The sequence below is a fragment of the Sinocyclocheilus grahami genome, unplaced genomic scaffold (assembly GCF_001515645.1).
Source record: "Sinocyclocheilus grahami isolate Dianchi unplaced genomic scaffold, SAMN03320097.WGS_v1.1 scaffold21.1, whole genome shotgun sequence".
Lineage (NCBI taxonomy): Eukaryota > Metazoa > Chordata > Actinopteri > Cypriniformes > Cyprinidae > Sinocyclocheilus > Sinocyclocheilus grahami.
The window spans coordinates 3,973,316-3,993,208 of record NW_015505200.1 but is presented as its reverse complement, the minus strand read 5'-3'; the positions used below and the strand labels follow the sequence as shown (position 1 = coordinate 3,993,208).

Sequence of the window (19,893 nt, the reverse complement as noted above, 5' to 3'; positions counted from 1 at the left end):
TTGCCAGCCATCTGTTCTGAAGCCTTTTAAAATTTGCGATGAAACAGAAGTTGGACAGATCTTTTCCTCTGAATTGTGATGTACAACTGAGTGAAATGGATTATCAAAAAAAAAAAAAAAAAAAAAGTAGGACAGGGACTTTGATCAATTTATCCATTATTAACTGGATATACCAATTCTAAATGTGATCTTTGGAGAAAAAACTGATTTGGCTGTGCACTAGAACAAAGATAATGTACCAATGCAGAGCTATAAATGCAAATCACCACGTTTTCAACATTTAAAGTTGGCATGAAATGAAATCTACTTTTTAAATGCACAATCTATTGTGAACGATTCATCCATGCTTATGTTTCTTTTTTTTGACCTCTTAATTTATCATCAACATTGAAATGACAGAGTTCCAACCCTAACTTTTTTTGTTCTTTTTGATAATCTGCTTCACTCGGATGTACGTCACAATACAGAAGAAAAGATATGTCGCTACATCCATTACATTGCATTTTTAACCAGAAATAGCCCTTTACAATGTTCATGTTTCAAACAAGTTCAAACCTGGCACTTTTACAGTACATGTGAGAACCAATGATGTTCTTCTCCTTTCGGGAACGCACCAAGTTTGAACTTGTGGATGAGTGAGTAACTACTATAATTTTGGAATAACAACCAAATAATTTCAGTCTGCTGCTCAAACAATTTATGGCTTTAGATGATTTGGAATATAGTGCAAGAGTCATAGATAAAGTAGAGAAAATTATGAAATCCAACAATGTCCTACCTGTCTGCTGGATCTTCGAATATTCTCTGCAGTCCTGAGGACACACTTCCACTGATGTCATGAGCGGAGCTATGGTCCTGGAAGCGCCTAAGCTGCTGCTGGATGGGGGTGGGGCTGGACAACGAGCGGGTGATATCGCCAAGAATACGTGGCAGGGGCCCCAGTTTGGCCACCGTCGCCTGCAGGAAGGAATTGTCACCCTGGGTTGGTGCGTTACCATGGTAACCACATTATGGACCACAGAGGGCACCCACACGGAGCCCGAGAGTTTGAGGGTGCAGATGGCAGATTGGTGGGTTGGCAGGAGTTTTTTTTTTTTTGTTGGTCGAGATAGTAGGCACCATAATACATTGATGGTAGAACAGCGTAACCATGGAGACACAGTGTGTCGGACAGGAAAGGGTGGAATGGATAGTGGCATGGGTAAACAGAGGAGAAAACAAAAGGAAAAAAGTCAAATTAGGGATAAATGAAAGAAAAAACAAACACATGCTTCTACAAAAATGACAAAAGCCACAAACAGAAACAAACTAGGGAAAAATGGTCAAATGCAGGCCATGCACCAAACAACAACAGAAGGTTAGGTCTGAGATAAGATAAAAGAAAGGTTTTGATGAATTAACTCATGGCAGGAAACAAAAATATTGTGCAGGGAGGTTTTAATTGCAGTCAAAACAAAACCATGCTCCAGACGCAACAGGTCAGCAAGAGTTAGGGAAAGGACGTGTGGGGATGCGTGAATGCGCTGTGTCCAATGGCATTAAACAAGACTCTTCCAGTTTAAACAGGGGCATTAACCTAGAGGCTAACTTAACCTAGACAATGAGTTATGACATTAACCCTGCAAACAAGTGCAAAGCTTTTTTTTGGTCACACACAGCCGTTCAATGTACGGCAATATCAGGTTGGTGATAACATTTAAAATCAGCTAGAACCTTACAATATTTAGTAGGGATAAAGCATTACTGACATGAAGCACACAGCTCAACAGAAGACATTTGCGGCAATACCTCTGAGGTATGAAACGTGCTTCATGATTTTGAGACGTAGGCACTCATAATAATTAAATGTGCACTTTGCAATTTTTTGTTGAGTACCATTCATGTTGCATTTGTTTATGTTGTGTATTTATTTCTGTCTAAAACTTTTTAATGAAAAGAAATTACTGAGTGCAAGAGGATTACATAACATCTCTGGTTTTTACCCCCCCACTGTCACGCCTCTTGAACAAATTAATGCTCAGCTGTTGTAAATCTCTAAAACCAGACTTAAGCCTACGGCAGATTTCATTGTAAGAGGTATTGTTGCAGTATAATGGTTTGGAGGGATTTCAGTACCTTGTCCAGCTGAGACACCACCTCCCACAGTAAAGAGTGCAGCACCGACAGCTCACGGCCCAGGTCGATGTAGCCCTCAAAGCCCGGGGTGTTGGAGATGGTCTCAAGATTTGAGATCTCAAGCAGAAATCGAGTCATACCAGCCCACTCGTGCTCTAGGAAGTCATTCATGAAGGCCATGTACTCCTCTTTGTTTCCGAATCTGATGTAACAGAGAACAAGAAATGCATAAGAAACTCAAAAGTACTGAAAGTGCTCTAAGGCAGACAGACACTGGAGTTTCACGATGACTGCATTTGCACACACAAGAATATTATAATATTAATACATAACATTAAATGAGTATTATGTTAGTGTCATGCAGGGTCGGCGCCAGAGCGCACAAAGTGAGGGGGCAGGCACAAATTTTGGGGGGGGGGGGGGGCTGCTTTGAAAAAAAAAAATGTTTCTGAAAGTAATTTTCAGATGCAACGGGGGAAAAAACGGGATAAACACAAACATGAAACTTGTAAATAAAATAATCTGATATATAGCCTATGTACAATTTAATAACATATAGCCTAGTTTGATATTTGAATTGGGTGTCCGTCAAAGATTGCATGCGGTCGGAGATTGCCGGGTTTACAGCTCCATAAAATAACCTACTGGAAGCTCTGTAGTTTTGCTGTATAGGCCTATAGATAAAAATATTAAAATTACAAACACACAACATTATGAGTTACTTCCATTTCTGAAAAAAAGAATGTAGGCCTAGTAATTGATGTTATAAATACACACGCCTGATTTTTGTTTTAATTATCCATCGTACATAAAAAAACAACAAAAAACATTTGCAATCAAGACAAAAAAGCCAGAAGTGAATGTAAACCAGATTTGGCTCAGACTCTGTTGTTATCTGTGAAGCCAAGCATAAGAATAGCCTACTAATGTAAATTTGTTAACCCACAGTAACACATTTTAACAGATTAATCGCGTATTTTCGTTTGCTGCATGCTTTTAAAAACGCAAACGAAAATTTACAACACTTCTCGTATAAGTTGCATTTTCAGAAATAATAACGGCAGGCCTAATAATGTTATAATGTACCAACATTATGAACACTATAGGATATTTTAGTTCCCCTCACTTTACAACACATCCTTTAAATTTAACCGCATCAGAACAGAATAATAATTTAAAAATATATCATTCTAATTGATAAATATAATTGCAGTATATAATAATATATGCTTAGCAATAAACATGCCAAAACAAATTAATTTATAAAGAAACGTAAGGTAAAGTTGGGCTTACTTCTCTCAGGCACAAATCCAAATATGTCCATATTCGTGATGTAGCTGAAGCTAAACTATTAGCCCAGTGTTACCAGTTTGAAAATTCAAGAATAATAGCAAAGTTAATAAGGATTCTTTCTAAATGCAGCACCGTTCTTATTCTAAGAACGAACCAAAATGAAAACATTTCGCTTTTAATCTGTGTATTTAACAGCCTGGGAAACCTTCCCAGGGCAGTACCTTGACTCACCGACTAAAATCAGGGCGCCCACTACGGAGACGGCACCAGAGGTGAGGGGGCACAGTGACCGAGGTGGCCGGGCCGGGCCGGGCCGGGCCCCCTCAGCCCCCAAACCCCCCCACCCCCTCCGTGGCACCGACGCTGGTGTCATGTAAACAGTTAACCTGATTTCCAAAATTTTGACTCAAATTCCCATTTTCACATTCAAAGTCCTAAAACTATTTAATATTTAGAATTTTATGAAGTAAGCATTGTGTACTGTATGAAGAGTGTTTCTGACATACTTGGCAAAGTTAGCAAGATTTTGGATGACTTTGGCAATGAGGGTGAGTGTTCGAGAGGTTCGGTCGTCTGGGTATTCCTGCATGAGATTGAAGAGCGAAGGGGACATGATGGCAGGGCACAAGAAACGCAGGAAGAGCGATGCGCTAATCAGACGCTGACTGATGTCCTGCTTCCCTCGAGCATGACACTGCTGCTTCCATGATGCAAACACTTCCTTCAGTTCCCGTGGAAACACACTGACAAGAGCACAGCAGCAGGTTAGGATGTAACTAATGCGATTGCAAACATGAGCATACAAACAAACTACAAACAAGAGTAATGTAGTTGTATTTGTAGTTACCAATAGAAACATTGTGAACTGCATAAACATATACTGCTGTTCAAAGTTTGGGGTCGGCAATTATTCATCATGTTTTTGAAAGAAATTTCTTACGCTCACAGAGTCTGTAAATATTGCTACAATTTAAATACGCTTTTTTTTTTTTTTTAATTTTCATATATTTTAAAATGTAATTTATTTCTGTGATGGCAAAGCTAAATTTTCAGCAGCCATTACAGTGCCACATGATCCTTCAGAAATCAGTATTTCTTCTTATTATCAATGTTGAAAACTTGATATTTTTGTGAAAACCATAATACATTCTTGTCAGGATTCTTCGAATAGAAAGTAAATAAAAATAGAAAGTTCATAAGAACTCATAAGAATTTATTTGAAATAGAAATTTGTTTGAAAATTGTTATAACTGTCTTTATAATTGTCACTTTATAAAAATTCTAATGATCACTTTTGATCAATTTAGTACATCCTTACTGAATAAAAGTAATTTCTTAAAAAAAATAAAAATCTTACTGACCCCAAACTTTTGAACGATAGTGTAAAATCTGAATTTATAAAGTCTGGAAAAACAGTTTAAGACTTTTCCAATTGCTCATAAATTCTGAAGAAGAATTTCTAAAAACATTTTATGGAGATTGCTCACAAGAAAATCGCTGAAAGGAAAAAGTTGTAATTACCGTGAACCCTACATATATTCTTTTCTTTTTTTTTTGTTGTTATTCAAATTTCTTCTTAGCTAGTATTGAAGTTTATGCTTTACATAAATTATGTCAAGTTTTAGGAATTGAAAAAGTTACCAGTAAGAGTTGATGATCTTGCAGAAGGCCAGCTCACAGCACATCTTTAGGTTACTTTGGTGCTCTGGAAGCTCATTGCTGGAGCACTTCGGTGGGTCTACTTCACAATTTTCATCTGACTCATAAAGGGCTTTAATAAACTCTCCTACAAAGCAAAAACAAGGATATAGTAAAGGGTCTTCTTGATACACAAGCCTTGATGAGCAAACTTTTCTCCTCCCTCTCTTAATACAGTAAGGCAAATGCTTCATTTACCTAGTGCATCATGTAGGTACTTCTGACCCACCAATTTGAGGTATTCTTCAATGGCTTTGGTGGCTAGCGTGTTTTCCCTAAAGATCAGCACGTCATGGTCAGCGCAGCGATCCACCTCAGACATCACCAGATCTGTTAGGAAGTCCTAATGAAAGCAGTTCAGTCAGGTTTTATTAATAAACAAGTGATTTATGGCGAATTTATGTAAATGAGAACTTAACTGGCATCGTACCTTCGCTCGTCCCGTGCTCTGCAGTATGTGCACAAGCGCGCTGGCCATCTCCTCTTTGTTCTTCACACTGATGACGGGCTCCAACACAGAGCACAACATGGTATAGTTATTGGTCACAAACTCTGCAAACTCCTTGTACTGCTCCATGGGCAGAATAGAGACAGTTTGGAAGCGAGATTTGATGCGGACGGAGGGGCCTCCACCTTTGGATTTGCTGGTGGTGGGGGTGCTGACCGGATACCATTTCTCCACAAACTGCCTTCCCATCACTCCTTGCACTGGTATGTTCACCAGGCCCACATAGTTGTTTTTGTCCTTCTTCTTTTTCTTGTCAACATCACGGTAGATGTGTACAGTGATGCTCTTAATGGACGGCACACCGGAGAACTCAAAGTGTTCCCCCCAAAACAGGCAGTCAGAGCGGGTTTTGCTGGTGGTGCGGGCGTACAGCACGTCATCCAGACACAGCTCACAGAAATACTTCTTTTTCGGTGGCAGATCTTTGGCCTCGATGATCCACAGACGGAGGACGTTTTCCGCCCGTCGGCAGTTGTCCTGGTGATGGAAGGACACTGATTGAACCCACAGCAGTTCATTTTAAGTATAAAACAACCATGCATGCTTTTGTATCGATTAGAAAAAACAACAACATAAAACAGCATCTGGTGGTCACCTTATTAGGCTGCACAGTTCTCTTGAGGTTCTCCATCCATTTGTCCCGTTCAGCAGCAGAGGAGCAGCTGAAGCACTTACTTCCACCTGAGTATGCCACCTACACGAGGAGAGGAACTTCATTCATAAAGTAAATCATTCATTTAAACCATAGGTTATGAAGAAGTGAACTGCATTCAATATAACACTTCCAAAATATTCTGTGGTTGTGCCGTGGTTTACTAGTGTCTTGTTATACTATGGTACAGTTTGATTGCATTTACATTTATTCATTAATCAGATTCTTTTAGCCAAAGCGACTTACAAAAGAGCAATGCAACACTGTTACATATTCATATATCATGGCATGTCAAACAGGTTCCCACTCTTTATGACCAATTTCCATGACTTTACCAAGACCTTACTAATTGTGTTTACTGGATATGAGATTTTAAGGGAATAATGCTTTGTACCTCAAAGCAGAAGTCTTGTCCTAGAATGCTGCTGTGTAAAGGTTTGATGTAGACGTCCTCCTCCATACTCAGATCCAGAGCTTCAACAGCACTGCCTGGACTCAGCAGAGACTCATGGGAACAGGACTCCTTCAATTTGGTCAGGCCCCGTGACCTACAACAGCACACAGAAATAACAGAAACTTTAACTCAATTACTCAAGATTCAGCCAGATCATTTAATAATAATTACATCCTCTCTTCCGATTCTGATATTTCAGTACACGGTGTCCTCAGCCACAGGAGATTTGATATGCAAATGAGAACTGTGACAAATAGTTTTGGCTCAGAGAGATTGATTATAATCTCCTATGAACTTTGAGGTCCTTTTAGTAAAAGAAAAAGAAATTACAGAGCACGGCCACAGGGAGGCAGTCAAACGTAAGAGAGTGAGTGTTTCAGACAACAATCATTTAATTTTATATAAACACACACAATAACCATTTTCAACTTTTTTACTGTAGTCAAAGCAATATTTATTCTATAATCTGACAAGAAACAAATTCCATAATCTCACTGCTTCCACAAAGAGAGTTTATACCTACGAAAAACAACTAAAGATCCACTTGAAGGAGTATCCCACGAGCATATCAGGATATTAACACATTCTTGTAATGAAACGAAGACTCCTATCCAATAGTTTTCATTTTTTTGCTGCAGGTGTAGAGGTACTTCACCGTAGCTCAGGTGAGGTTAAAAAGGACGCAGAAAGCTGATGTGACAAACAAGAACGAGGGCTGGCCAATGCAAAGTCCCCATGAGAATGTTACCATGGGGACCGCCCTATGAGGAGCTGAGGAGCCAGGGATGAGTTGACTACACAAACATCTTTAACACTTCCACACACACACAGCTACATCACACATTGCACAGCTACTTACATGGCTGGGTTTTGTTTAATAAGAATTCGGTCTTAAGATGAGACCAGAAGAGAAAATACAGTCATATCATACAGCACATCGGCATAATTTTTCCATAACCGATAACGTTCCAGTAATGCATCCCTAGAAAAAAGCTGTAATATTATGAAACATTATTATAATTTAAAATGAACATTTTATTTTTTTATATATTTTAAAATGTAATGTATTCCTGTAATGGCAAAGCTGAATTTCCAGCATCATTACTGTAGTCTTCAATGTTACATGATAATTCAAATATGCCAATTTGCAGCTCAATAAACATTTCTTAAAAACTTAAAGGAATACTTCACTATTTTTGAAAATAGGCTAATTCTCCAACTTCCCTAGAGTTAAACAGTTGAGTTTTACCGTTTTTTGAATCCATTCAGCCGATCTCCGGGTCTGGCGGTAGCACTTTTAGCTGTAGCTTAGCATAGATCATTGAATCTGATTAGACCGTTAGCATCTCGCTCAAAAATGACCAAAGAGTTTCTATATTTTTCCTATTTAAAACTTGACGCTTCTGTGGTTATATCATGTACTAAGACCGACGGAAAATGAAAAGTTGCGATTTTCTAGTCTGATATGGCTAGGAACTATACTCTCATTCTGGCGTAATAATCAAGGAACTTTGCTGCCGTACCATGGGTGCAGCAGGCGCAATGATATTACGCAGCGCCTGAAAATAGTCCCCAGCATGCTCCCTGTGCAAGCAGGTGGTCACGTTGGTTATGTTGACGGAAGTTAGCCTATTTTCAGGTGCTGCGTAATATCATTCAAACTCAACTGTTTAACTATAGGGACGGAAAATGAGACGATTTTCAAAAATAGTGGAGTGTTCCTTTAACTTATATGGTTTCTTATGCTGTGCTGATTAATATTTTTGTTGAAATCATGATATAGTTGTTTTTAAAAGATTCTTTGATAAATAGAAAGTTCAAAAGAATGGTATTTACTTGAAATAGAAATATTTTGTAACATTATAAATGTCTTTACTGTCACTTTTGATCAATTTAATGCATCCATGCTGAAAAATGTGTTTATTTATTTTAAATTCTTACTGACTCCTAACTTTTTAACGATAAAATGGAATGAAAGTCTGGAAACATAAATATATAAAGAATGCCACCATGTTAAAATCACCTTGAAAGGCTTATAATGACCTAATTTTGCTTTTTGTGTAATTTCATTTATTTTCAATTTACCAATAATGTGTCCTTGCTGAATAAAAGTATTCATTTCCTTAAAAAATGAAATAGATGAAATAACCAAATAAACTTACTGACCTTAAATTTTTGAACAGTAGTGTGTATATGTTTATATACTTATAGCTATGCCTGTATAATCAAGTGTTTTACAGCAGACTAATATAAAGACTGACCTCAGACTCAGAATATAGCATAATAAAAGTATGTAATACTGCTACATAAAAGCCTAAAGATAATGATTGACAGGAAGAGACACAAGATAATCACAGGGAGCTACTCCTCTAATCTACTGTACACACATTCTCATTTAGTTCTGTGCTGGAGAAGAACGGAGAAAGATAAAATCAAATTATTGATCAATTATACAATCCTTTTGCTTGTTTTCAAGTTTACAATTGCTATAAGGTTGAACGCAATGACACTGCACATACGATCAGACAGTTGGTCACGTAACATGGACTATCCTAGTATAAGTGCCTAATAGAAAATATGCTGGCATCAGTTACTCTCATTATGAGAAATTGTGGTGATGCCTGCTGACTGACCAGATTACCACAATGATTGGCCACTCATCTGGCTCACATCCCAACAGAACCCAAACACAGGACCCATCATTTATCACAAAACATCCATTATCTGTCCATATTGCCCCATATTTTCTCTGAGATGTGATCTTCCAGTCAGAATTGAATATAATTCAGTTATACAGCCCAGATATCGTGAAATAATACAAAAGACAACACATTTTATCTGGTTGTATGAAAAAAACAAACAGCATAACCAATGTAGTGCCATTCATGAACACACAAATCCTATGATTTAGCTCTTTTAATAAAACTTCAAACTCACAAGATATTGAATCACAAATCGGTCTAATGAATCTTTCACCAGATGAACTCGCTAAATCTGTCAGCAAATTTTCTGCATTGACTCACCTACTGAATCTTCTGAATCTTGCCTGGGGCTTGTGAAGCCCTATGCAACTGCATATGACAATGTGAAGTTCAAGATCCATCAATCCATCTCCTCCATCCTAAAGGTATCGCTTTCTGTCTCCATTTACAGAGGCGTGGTAAATTGAATCGGACAGCTGATGCAGAAACAGCAGGGTGACTCCTGATGGAAGGCTCACTTCCAGCTCTCGATACATTTCACCTGCGCTGACTCGAACAGCTAAGCATAACAGTGCACTGTCAGCCCGTATCTGGACACGGCTCTCCCACATTATCCAAGAAATCTGATCAGTCCGCTGGGACTGCGGTGCCACATTCAAGCTCTTTACAGTCAAAGCTTCCAAGTCCATTATGAATACAGGACTAGCATTTTCATTCAGACCACATAGTGAGAGGTGATTCTGCTACAGCAAAGGTCGATTACTTCAAAGCCTCTAATGTGCTATTTACATTTTCTTTTCAGTTACGAGTTCAAATGTTTTCACATAGCCAGATATTCAGCAAAGCCAAGAAACCAGAAAACTGTAGCCTTATCTGAAGAGAGGTTTAGTTAACTTAAGCTAGCTCTTGGCATGATCACAATAAATGTGGGAACCCATCAAGTTTGGAAGTTTTTGTAGTTTAAAAATGTAAATAAAACATAAATGAAATGTAAAAAAAAAAAATCCCCACAGGAAATAAGGTGTTTACAAGCAAGGTTCAAGTCACATCCAAATGTACTGTACATTTTTTTTTAAATTATTTTATACAGGAAAAACCTGTTAATTGGTGAGCTAAAAATGTAAACTAAAAATGGTTGAACATCACATCATATGTACTATTGATATAAAAATATCATCATGTTATGTTTACCACAGGCTTTATTTATTTCATAAATCTCGAAGGAACCAGGAGCGAATTAGTTTTCCGGGTTCTGACGTCATACCTGCACCATTCTATATGTCATACAGTAATACCTGAAACATTGTCACTGCATTTTCTACATTGAATTTCACAGCTGCCACATCTGATATTTTTATAGTGTGTGGTTTAAAATATGATTAAAAGCAATTTTTTAATGCATCTCAGTCTGAACAGTCATATATAATTTTTTTTCCAGCGTTTCGGATGTTACATTTTTATTACAATACAAATTACACTCACTCTTTTCTTGTATAGCCAACAATATGACATTATTGTATAGTCAATTTAGTCAATAAAAATGAGTGAACCAGTTAGCAGCTTTAGCCACAGTATATGCATAAATGCTGTTTACGTTGTCTCAAGCGCCTCACAAATTCTGCACCTCGGCGGGATGTCATGCAAAACTTCCAGTTTTCCATCCACTCTTTCCACTGACAGCTACTCTCAGTTGTTGCAGAAGAAAGCCTCTCAGCATTGTGCTGACAATGACTTTATTACTAAAGCAACTAAATAAGATACACTGGAAACTGACTATACTGAACAAACAAATCATATTTCATCACTTGCAAAATGACTGTGAGGACAGGGAGTTCTAAAGATCAGACATGAAAAACTAATTGGAATTTTCTGCAGTAAGTTCTACGGGCTACTTTTATGGTACACACACAAGTAGATAATGCCAATATACTACCGTTCAAGATTTTGGGATCAGTACGAATTTTTTGGGGACTGCGCTTGTCGGAAGGAGGGACTTTGTAGAAAACGAAGCGTTTGAGAGAGGCGGGGCATAGAGGACCTACAATAATGTACAGTATTTGAAAAATAATGTGTTTTTTGAACATTAAAGCATGTCAACATAGTCTGTTACACCAAATACACAAAATAATGATCTTTAAAAAAGCATCATATGACCCCTTTAATATATTTATTAAACAAGGACTAATTATCTTCATAGTGGCAGTAAAGATATTTATAATGTTCCAAAAGATTTCAATTTCAATCTTTCTATTCATCAAAGAATCCTAAAAAATGTATCACAGTTTACACAAAAATATTAATCAGCACAACTGTTTTCACCATTGATATTAAAGTGCCCCTATTATGCATTTTTGAAAATGATCTTTTATGCAGTAACACAGCTCTAAGTGAATGAAAACATCCTGCAAAGTTTTAAAGTGTTAGTTCACCCAAAAATTGTGTTTTACTCACCCCAGAGCCATCCTAGGTGTATATGACTTTCTTCTTTCAGAAGAATCCAGTCGGAGTTTAATTACAATTAAAAATTATCCTGGCTATTCCAAGCTCTATCATTGCAGTCAGCGGGTGTTGCATTGCTTCTGTCCAAAAGAAGTAAAATAAAAAACGCCCATGCATAAAAAAACAGTGTCTCACACGGCTCCGGGGGGTGAACAAAGGCCTCCTGTAGCAAATCGATGCGTTTTTGTAAGAAAAATAACCATATTTAAAAAGTAATAATCAATTTAATCTAGCTTGCGCTCACTGTTGTAAATGGAAGCAGTTCCGGGAGCATGACGTATGAGGTCAGCGTTGCGTATGCGCCGCTCAGAAGTGATGACGCTGGTTTTCACGAGACTCATCGGCTGAACTCATACGTCATCCTCCCGGAGCTGCTTCCGTGTACAACTATTGGCACAAGCTACATTAAAGTGATTATTACGTTTTGAATATGGATATTTTTCTTACAAAAACACATCGATTCGCTACAGGAGGCCTTTTTTTCACCCCCCGGAGCTTTGAGAGACACTTTTTTTTAATGGATGGGCGATTTTATTTAACTTCTATTGGACTGATGCATGCAACACCCGCTGAGTGCCATTAAACAGCTTGAAAGATCAAAGACAATTTTTTATATAACTCCGACTGGATTCGTCTGAAAGAAGAAAGTCATATACACCTAGGATGGCTCTGGGGTGAATAAAACACAGCCTAATTTTCATTTTTGGGTGAACTAACCCTTTAAATCAGAAAGTGCACCGTGTATAAAGTTATTGTCTCTCAAAAGAAAGAGTCGACTCTGAATCATTTAAACGAGTCGTTTTTAAAATGAATCCCAATCCGTTTCATGTTGATGTCAACATGAATCATTAGCATATTGCCCGCCCACTTGTTGGTCTTTTTGCATTGGTCTGAATGAAAACGCAAATTAATTCTTTGCCACTAGGTGGCGCTTTTGTAGCGGTAAAAATTGCGGTTTCCCCGGTAACGCTGTACACATAGCAGCACTGCGCTCATAAACGCTGCTTTATCAGGCATGATGAAATGAAAATGAGACCAATCAGACCAATCACCGCAGATTAACGTCACGCAAAGGAGGGATTTGGAAAAATGAATCGTTGAACGAATCGTTTGGGAGTCATTGAGCAAGTAAGGTAAAAATAAATGCATATTATAAGACAATGAAAGTGCTTTTTGACCTTGACTGAATGTCAACCTGTTGTTGGGGACTCCCAAAACCAAAATATGAACCTTTCATTACCCATAATAGGGGCACTTTAAGAATAGAAGTTTCTTGAGCACCAAATCAGCATATTAGAGATTGGAATACTGAAGATTGGAGTAATGGCTGATGAAAATTCAACTTTGCCATAACAGAAATAAATTACATTTACAAATAAATATATACTAAAACAGAAAACAGTAATAATAAAATATTAATAATATTTCCCAATAGAACTGTTTTTACTGTATTTTTTTTACTGTATTTTTTAATCAAATAAATGACTACTTTCAAAAACAAAAATCAAACAAACAAAAAAACGACATCAATCAAAATTGATTGGTATTGGACGGTATTGTATATAAATTTTAAAATTATAATAATTTTATTTTTAGGTCAACTATCCCTTTAAACGCACCCAAACATGTGTAAGTGCATGTGTGAACGCAGCGACAGATGTCTGCTGAGAGTTCAGCTGTAATTCATCTCAATCAAACTGTCATATGCAGTTCCTCTGTCTTGGCCACACTGAAACAGACACACTATCACATGCCCCACAACACTCACACACTCCTTCCCAGAATTACTTTATGAGCAAGAGCTCCTCACAAACAGATGCACTCAATCCACAAGGAGCAGCATGAGAAATCAGTGTGATTAGAATCACATCTCCTCCTCATCTGTAGTCTAACCGCAGCAGCTGTGGCCATTAGAGTATACAGAGAGAGCAGATCCACCAGCAACATCACAGCCAGAGCCCAAAGTCTCCATCCTGTTCCAACTAACACAATCAAAAAGGGTGGAAATGCAACTTCTGATTTGTCATCATAGGTAATCAGTCCTAATTCAGCCCTCGGGCCTGTGACTAGGTCTATTGCAATAATCAATATATCGACTTATTGCGCAATATACTGTATGTACATGACTTCAATAATTTTTGGTGACCATTATATTTACTTAAAAAACATTAATGTCACCATGTTTTTTTGCACACTAGTTTAAGTGTTTATGTAGTTAATAAAATCTTACTTGTATCACACTTGACGTGTTCAGTGTTTACTCATAACCGGAGTCAATAATCATGCAGATTTACGTTACAAGTTTATAGAATTGTACAGTAAGAAAGTTATTTCCCTTAACCAGGAAATTAACGTTCTTAGAATTGACAAGACAGTTGACCCTGAGTGGTCAGCTAAATATCTACAGTGGATCTAAAATATGAATAATTAATTATAACTAGTTATGGTTAATTATTCATATTTCCCCATGAGCTAATCCGCTACACCATGATCTAAATATTCTTAAAAATTAAAAGTTTGTTGTCATTTGGAAGTGTGTATGCCTTTTTGCATTATTATGCTGTTACATTATGATTATATATTCAGTGGCATAAAATGGTCTTTAAAATGACAATAATATCGCTTATCGCAATTATTTCTGGGGCAATATATCGCACAACAAAAAGCTGTTATCGTGACAGGCCTACCTGTGACACACTGATTGTGTGGTAATAAAGCAAAACTGACTTTCCCTAACGCTATTAACAGCCCTGCTTATCCATTAATCTTCCTTACACACCCAACTGCAGCACTGCGAAGAAGTAAATCACAAGTAAATCTGACAAATCAAATGACTGAAAACAAAGAGTCCATGTGATACAACATCATCTGTGTGGATAGTGTTAGACCAGGGAGGTCAATAATACCTGAAGAAAGCCAATTATCTTAAAGGCAGATAAAATAAAATTAAATAAAACAATTATTTTGTTTAGAACAAATAGGAACTGTTAACTGGTGATTAATGAACAAAATATTTTTTGGGTCTAACAAACATTTTTTTGCGAAAACAAACCAAAGAAAGGCAAAGCAAATCAAACCAAAATAATACCATTTCCCCAGAACACGATCAATGGAGAAAGATTTTTTTGGGGTCTGTTTAATAAAATATATATTCCATTTTATCAGTAAACATGGGAACTTTCTGATGGTGATTAAAGTAGAAAGATTTTCATCGGCATGCATGAACGGTCCAACAACAGCTCACAATATAAAATAATAATAAAATAAAATAAGACTTCTTTATGTTAGAATACATGGAAACTTTTGAATGTCGGTCATTATTGGAGAAGGATTTTTCAGCACTAAATGGTAGTTATGGGGCGAACTGGCCTCTGCTAGGCAGCCAAACCATTTGTCACACAGCCAGTGCAGTCCACTAGAGGGCAGTCAAAAGTTTTTTGAGATCATGCCAAACATAAATGAAGTCAAGTGAATCCAAACTTTTGACTGGTAGCATAAGTGCAGTTTAAATTGCAGCTTTAACGCAGTAGCTTCGTTAGGGACGGTTCTGCCCGAGAGCTGTCAGACTGCCTGAAAGGTTTAAAATTTCTTTTAAAACAGATCTCATGTTATGCCAGATCCCAGCACAGCATATTTTCCAACCAGCTGCTCTCTATAAGACAAGCAAGAATTTAAGCAGAATTTTTGGCCTTGTTATATAAGCACCCAAAACCTTTTTTTTAAATAGCTGCTTATAATTAAAGAAAAGTGAAGAAAATGTATAACTATCACTTTACCTATAAAAGGTCAGTAGAAAACATAATCCATTCAAATATATCTATTCAATCAGTGTAAAATGAAATAAAAATGGCTTTGAACTTATCATCTTAAAGATAAACACACATCTGTCTCTTAAATTCTGGGCAGAGACAAAAAAAATACTGAAGGAAATTCAGTGAGGTTCAGTCAAAGTTCCCTCTGAATACATTCATGAGAAACAAAGATGCGTAAGCTGTACCTGTCATTTTCTGTTGGTCGTAGCGACGGGAGTCTAAAACTTGTGTTGCGGTCCAGCTTTGTTTGACTCTTTGTCCTTTTGATGGATCCTTTCAGTCGCTTACTTAAAAATCCCTGTGAAGCAGAAGAGCGCAGAGAAAGTCAGATGTGTCCCTTTAAGAAACTCATGTTTTTCAGTCAGTGAATGGTGGCTGAGTGTGTGGCTGTGCCCAGCATGACTCAACCTTGCTCATGATTAAGCGTCTGTGTATACAGTTTAAAAGTCATGATCAATTATACATGGACACCACTCGCTGAAAGACCCTGAGAACAAGACAGAGACAACGGCACCTTCACGACAAAGCAGATGGCAACTTCGCAAAGACTTCATTGACCTTTCAAAAGCAGGTTTGAACATTAGAGGACAGGCAGCTGAAGTAAAATCCAAAAGACCGTTTCAGCAGACATATCAGTCTATCTTGGCAGTGAAAATGCACTTGCACAGAGTAATAAGGAGCGGCCAAGGCCGGCTGAATAGTTTACCGTCTGCTTGTAGCACAGTCAGTACTTGCTCAGTGTCTTGAAAGAAAATAAAATATTAATAAGTAACCAAGTCAGAGAGTTCAAACGGCCACCTGCGGATATATATGCGAGTAATATTTGGTTCTGGGTCAGAATGAGCTGTTTTTATGAGGTGTGTTGGTTTCAGCAAAACAGGAAGGAAGAAAAAAAAATTCTCAGCATAAGCATATCCATTCATGTCCAGTGTGTAGGGCCGCATTAACCATTGGGCTAGGCGGGGCTGAAGCCCCGGGGCCCGAGCAAGGAGGGGGCCCGTGATTGGCTGTGGAGTAGCGTGACGGACATCGGTAGCACCGATCGCCAAAGCCCCACCCCGCCGCTTTAAAAATCCTACAATGTGATTTTCTGGATTTTTTTTTCTCATTTTGTCTCTCATAGTTGAGGTATACCTATGATGAAAATTACAGGCCTCTCTCATCTTTTTAAGTGGGAGAACTTGCACAATTGGTGGCTGACTAAATACTTTTTTTCCCCACTGTATATATATATATTACTTTTGAACAAACTGTGCACGCAGCCTATCTATCAGGAGATCGCTGCGCCTAATGCCTGCATTCACCTCTCTTCACTTTATTCTGGTGTAATCTAGAAACGCTCATGCAAAGAACAATCTTCGATAAGTAAAAATGTCAACTATTCTAAAAAAAAAATGGGGAGAGAAAAAAATGAGGAGAGAGGGGAAAACATGAGTGAGCCACTAAAATCTACAGCTAGTTTAGTTTACTAAAGCTGATGATGGAGTGGGAGTTGTGGAACCACAAATGAACCGGACACATGGAGCAGATAAAACACAGTGTCATCATCCACACAGATTTTAGGTTAGTTTGATTATTAACTTGATAGATGTTGCTTTTTGTGTTTGCACAAACTCTATAGGGCTAGTATATTCGCTTATGGGTTGAGAAATTCATTTTGCGCGTCATGATGTAAGCTTTTCATTTAAACGCATTTTAAGCATTTTGGTTTAAAAATGAATTTAACTGTTCAGGGACATTAAACAGTGGGGCAGAATTCATTTTGGCAAATGCGTGCGTTAAGATCTGATACTTGCTCGTACAGCGCCTGACTAAACCAAGAGTTATTTTTCACTCCTTGTGTTTAAACGTTCGAATACACATACAGTAGTGATGTGTCAAAATGCCTCCTCGTCAACACAGTTATTTGTGTCTTAAATGAACGTTAATAGTTAAAGATAAAGCATGTGCACTAGTTGGCTATTATGAGATCCTGGCATTATATGATGAGATTTTAAAGGGATATAGTTCACCCAAAAATGTAAATACTGTCATCATTTACTCAGTTTCAAGTTGTTCTGAACCGGTATGAATTTCTTTGTTCTCCTCAACATAAAAGAAGATATTTTGAAGAGTATTCATAAACACCAGAAAGTTTCTGGTCGCTGTTGACTCCAATAGTGTTTTTTTTTCATACTATGGAAGTCATGGGGGCACAGAAACTGTTTGGTTACCAGTATTGTTCCAAACATATACGTTTGCATTCAACAGCAGAAGGAAACTCATTCAGGTTTAGAACAACAACAACATAACTTTAATTTTTGGGTGAACTATTCCTCCAAAGCAGCCTAATAAAGCTGCTGTTGCTGTCTGTGTCAATAATGTAAATTAAACATTACAAAGAAAATCACTCACTGTCCTTGACCGAATCATGTATAATAATGTATATTGAAGTCTATATATATATTCAGTCTATTTGTAGTCTATTTATTTCATATGATATAATATTTCTTATTCAGTGCTTTAAGTGTTTGTAGGTCCATTTCTTTGTTCTATTGTGATTCATGACTGTTTACTTGTCTTCAGTAAGTTTGTTTTTACTTAGGCTATTATTTTTTTATTTTGTGATATTGGAAGTGGTAACAAGAATTGTGAAATTGCAATGCATCAAATTTTGATTGGATAAAAATATTATTTTAAGCTATATATATCATTATTGTGATGGGGGCCCTGCAGTAAGTCATAGCCCCGGGGCGCAGTGAGGTCTTAATGCGGCCCTGCCAGTGTGAGTGTGTTATTAACTCATTTCAGTTAGGAGGAGCACAATAACTAACTAAATAAATTATTTTGTTATGCCTCTGAAATCTGATTGATTGAAACTGTAGGAGAAACACACTTTACAATAAGGTTCATTAGTTACCATTAGTTAACTACTTTAGTTAACATTAACTAAGCATGAACAATACTTCCACAGCATTTATTTATCTTAGTTCATTTCAATTTCAACATTTACTAATGCATTATTAAAAAACAAAAGTTGTGCTTGTTAACATTAGTTAATGCACTGTGAATTAACATGAACAATGAACAACTGTATTTTTATTAACTAATATTAACAAAGATTAATATTGTAATAAATGTATTGCTCATTGTTTGTTCGTGTTAGTTAATACATTAACTAACATTGACAAATGGAACCATATTGTAAAGTGTTACCAATAAATGTTATAATTAGTAGGAATAATAATCATAATATTTTTTGTTCCAACTCTGTAATCTGGCTGAATAAGTCTATGGGAGAAGAAATCTAAATTAATGAATGAATGAGGAATTGATTAATAATAAATGTAAATGCTATATTAATAAATATATGCTATATTGGTTATCAGGCGATATTAGAGATTTTGAACATAATATATAATTTATTATATAATAACAAAATAATTACCAGCTTATCGCATTTACCAGAATTTTCCCTATCAGTCAGAATCTGTGACCAGCCTCACTGCTGTCTAACCTGTTTTTTAGTGAATTTATTATTCTGAAGAAAAGAGGATGGAGGAAGAGAAAGCCAGGAAGAAAAAAAATCTGTAGTAAACCACAGAGGGTTAGCGGAGTAGTTATACATTAAATTCATATAGGACAATGACTGTCTAAAAAAATAGGACAGGGGAAGTGAGATTTGTCTTGTTCAGATAAGTGCCAGACTGTAAGTAGGAGACCTTTTGGCTAGTAAAAGGATAGAAATGATGTGATAAATTAGGCATTCCTCATCAGAAGAAAGATGAGAGAAAGCTTTGTGTTTTAAAAGTGAAATAGAGAGAGGGAGTCAGTCCTCACTAACAGTTTCCACCCCTCTAGGAATCATGTGATGATTGCTGATGTATCGGCTATACTACAGTCTGACAGGTTTCAATGCAGTCTTCACATAATTCATATATCAATTATAGGCTGCCTCAACAGAGCCCATTAATCCGAATGTACCCGTCAATCAATGCTTCCATATTCTTAACAGAAAATGACTTGAGCTGTAATGAGTCTTCATATTAACAAAGACACATCAAACATTTAAGTCTTTTATCCGAGTGTGCACCAAATCAGTTTATTTGTCTAGGAATTTTGTCACAGAGAGAAAAATATGCACGATTAATCACTTATAAAATGACACACAGAAAAGCTGG

The 19,893-nt window shown here is 37.1% G+C and overlaps 1 protein-coding gene across 5 annotated transcripts in view; it reads right to left on the bottom strand.

The window, feature by feature from the left end:
• Window positions 1-19,893, bottom strand: part of LOC107557230 (ras GTPase-activating protein nGAP) — an 88,864-nt gene that overhangs the window by 5,682 nt on the left and 63,289 nt on the right. For all 5 annotated transcript variants that reach the window (XM_016240578.1, XM_016240610.1, XM_016240584.1 and 2 more), the window contains 9 exons: window positions 15,919-16,031; window positions 6,661-6,814; window positions 6,210-6,308; window positions 5,537-6,091; window positions 5,305-5,449; window positions 5,050-5,194; window positions 3,915-4,151; window positions 2,116-2,317; window positions 779-978 (listed from right to left, as the gene is read on the bottom strand). In XM_016240578.1, coding sequence (XP_016096064.1) covers window positions 779-978; window positions 2,116-2,317; window positions 3,915-4,151; window positions 5,050-5,194; window positions 5,305-5,449; window positions 5,537-6,091; window positions 6,210-6,308; window positions 6,661-6,814; window positions 15,919-16,031 — 1,850 coding nt within the window. The remainder of the gene's footprint in view (window positions 1-778; window positions 979-2,115; window positions 2,318-3,914; window positions 4,152-5,049; window positions 5,195-5,304; window positions 5,450-5,536; window positions 6,092-6,209; window positions 6,309-6,660; window positions 6,815-15,918; window positions 16,032-19,893) is intronic.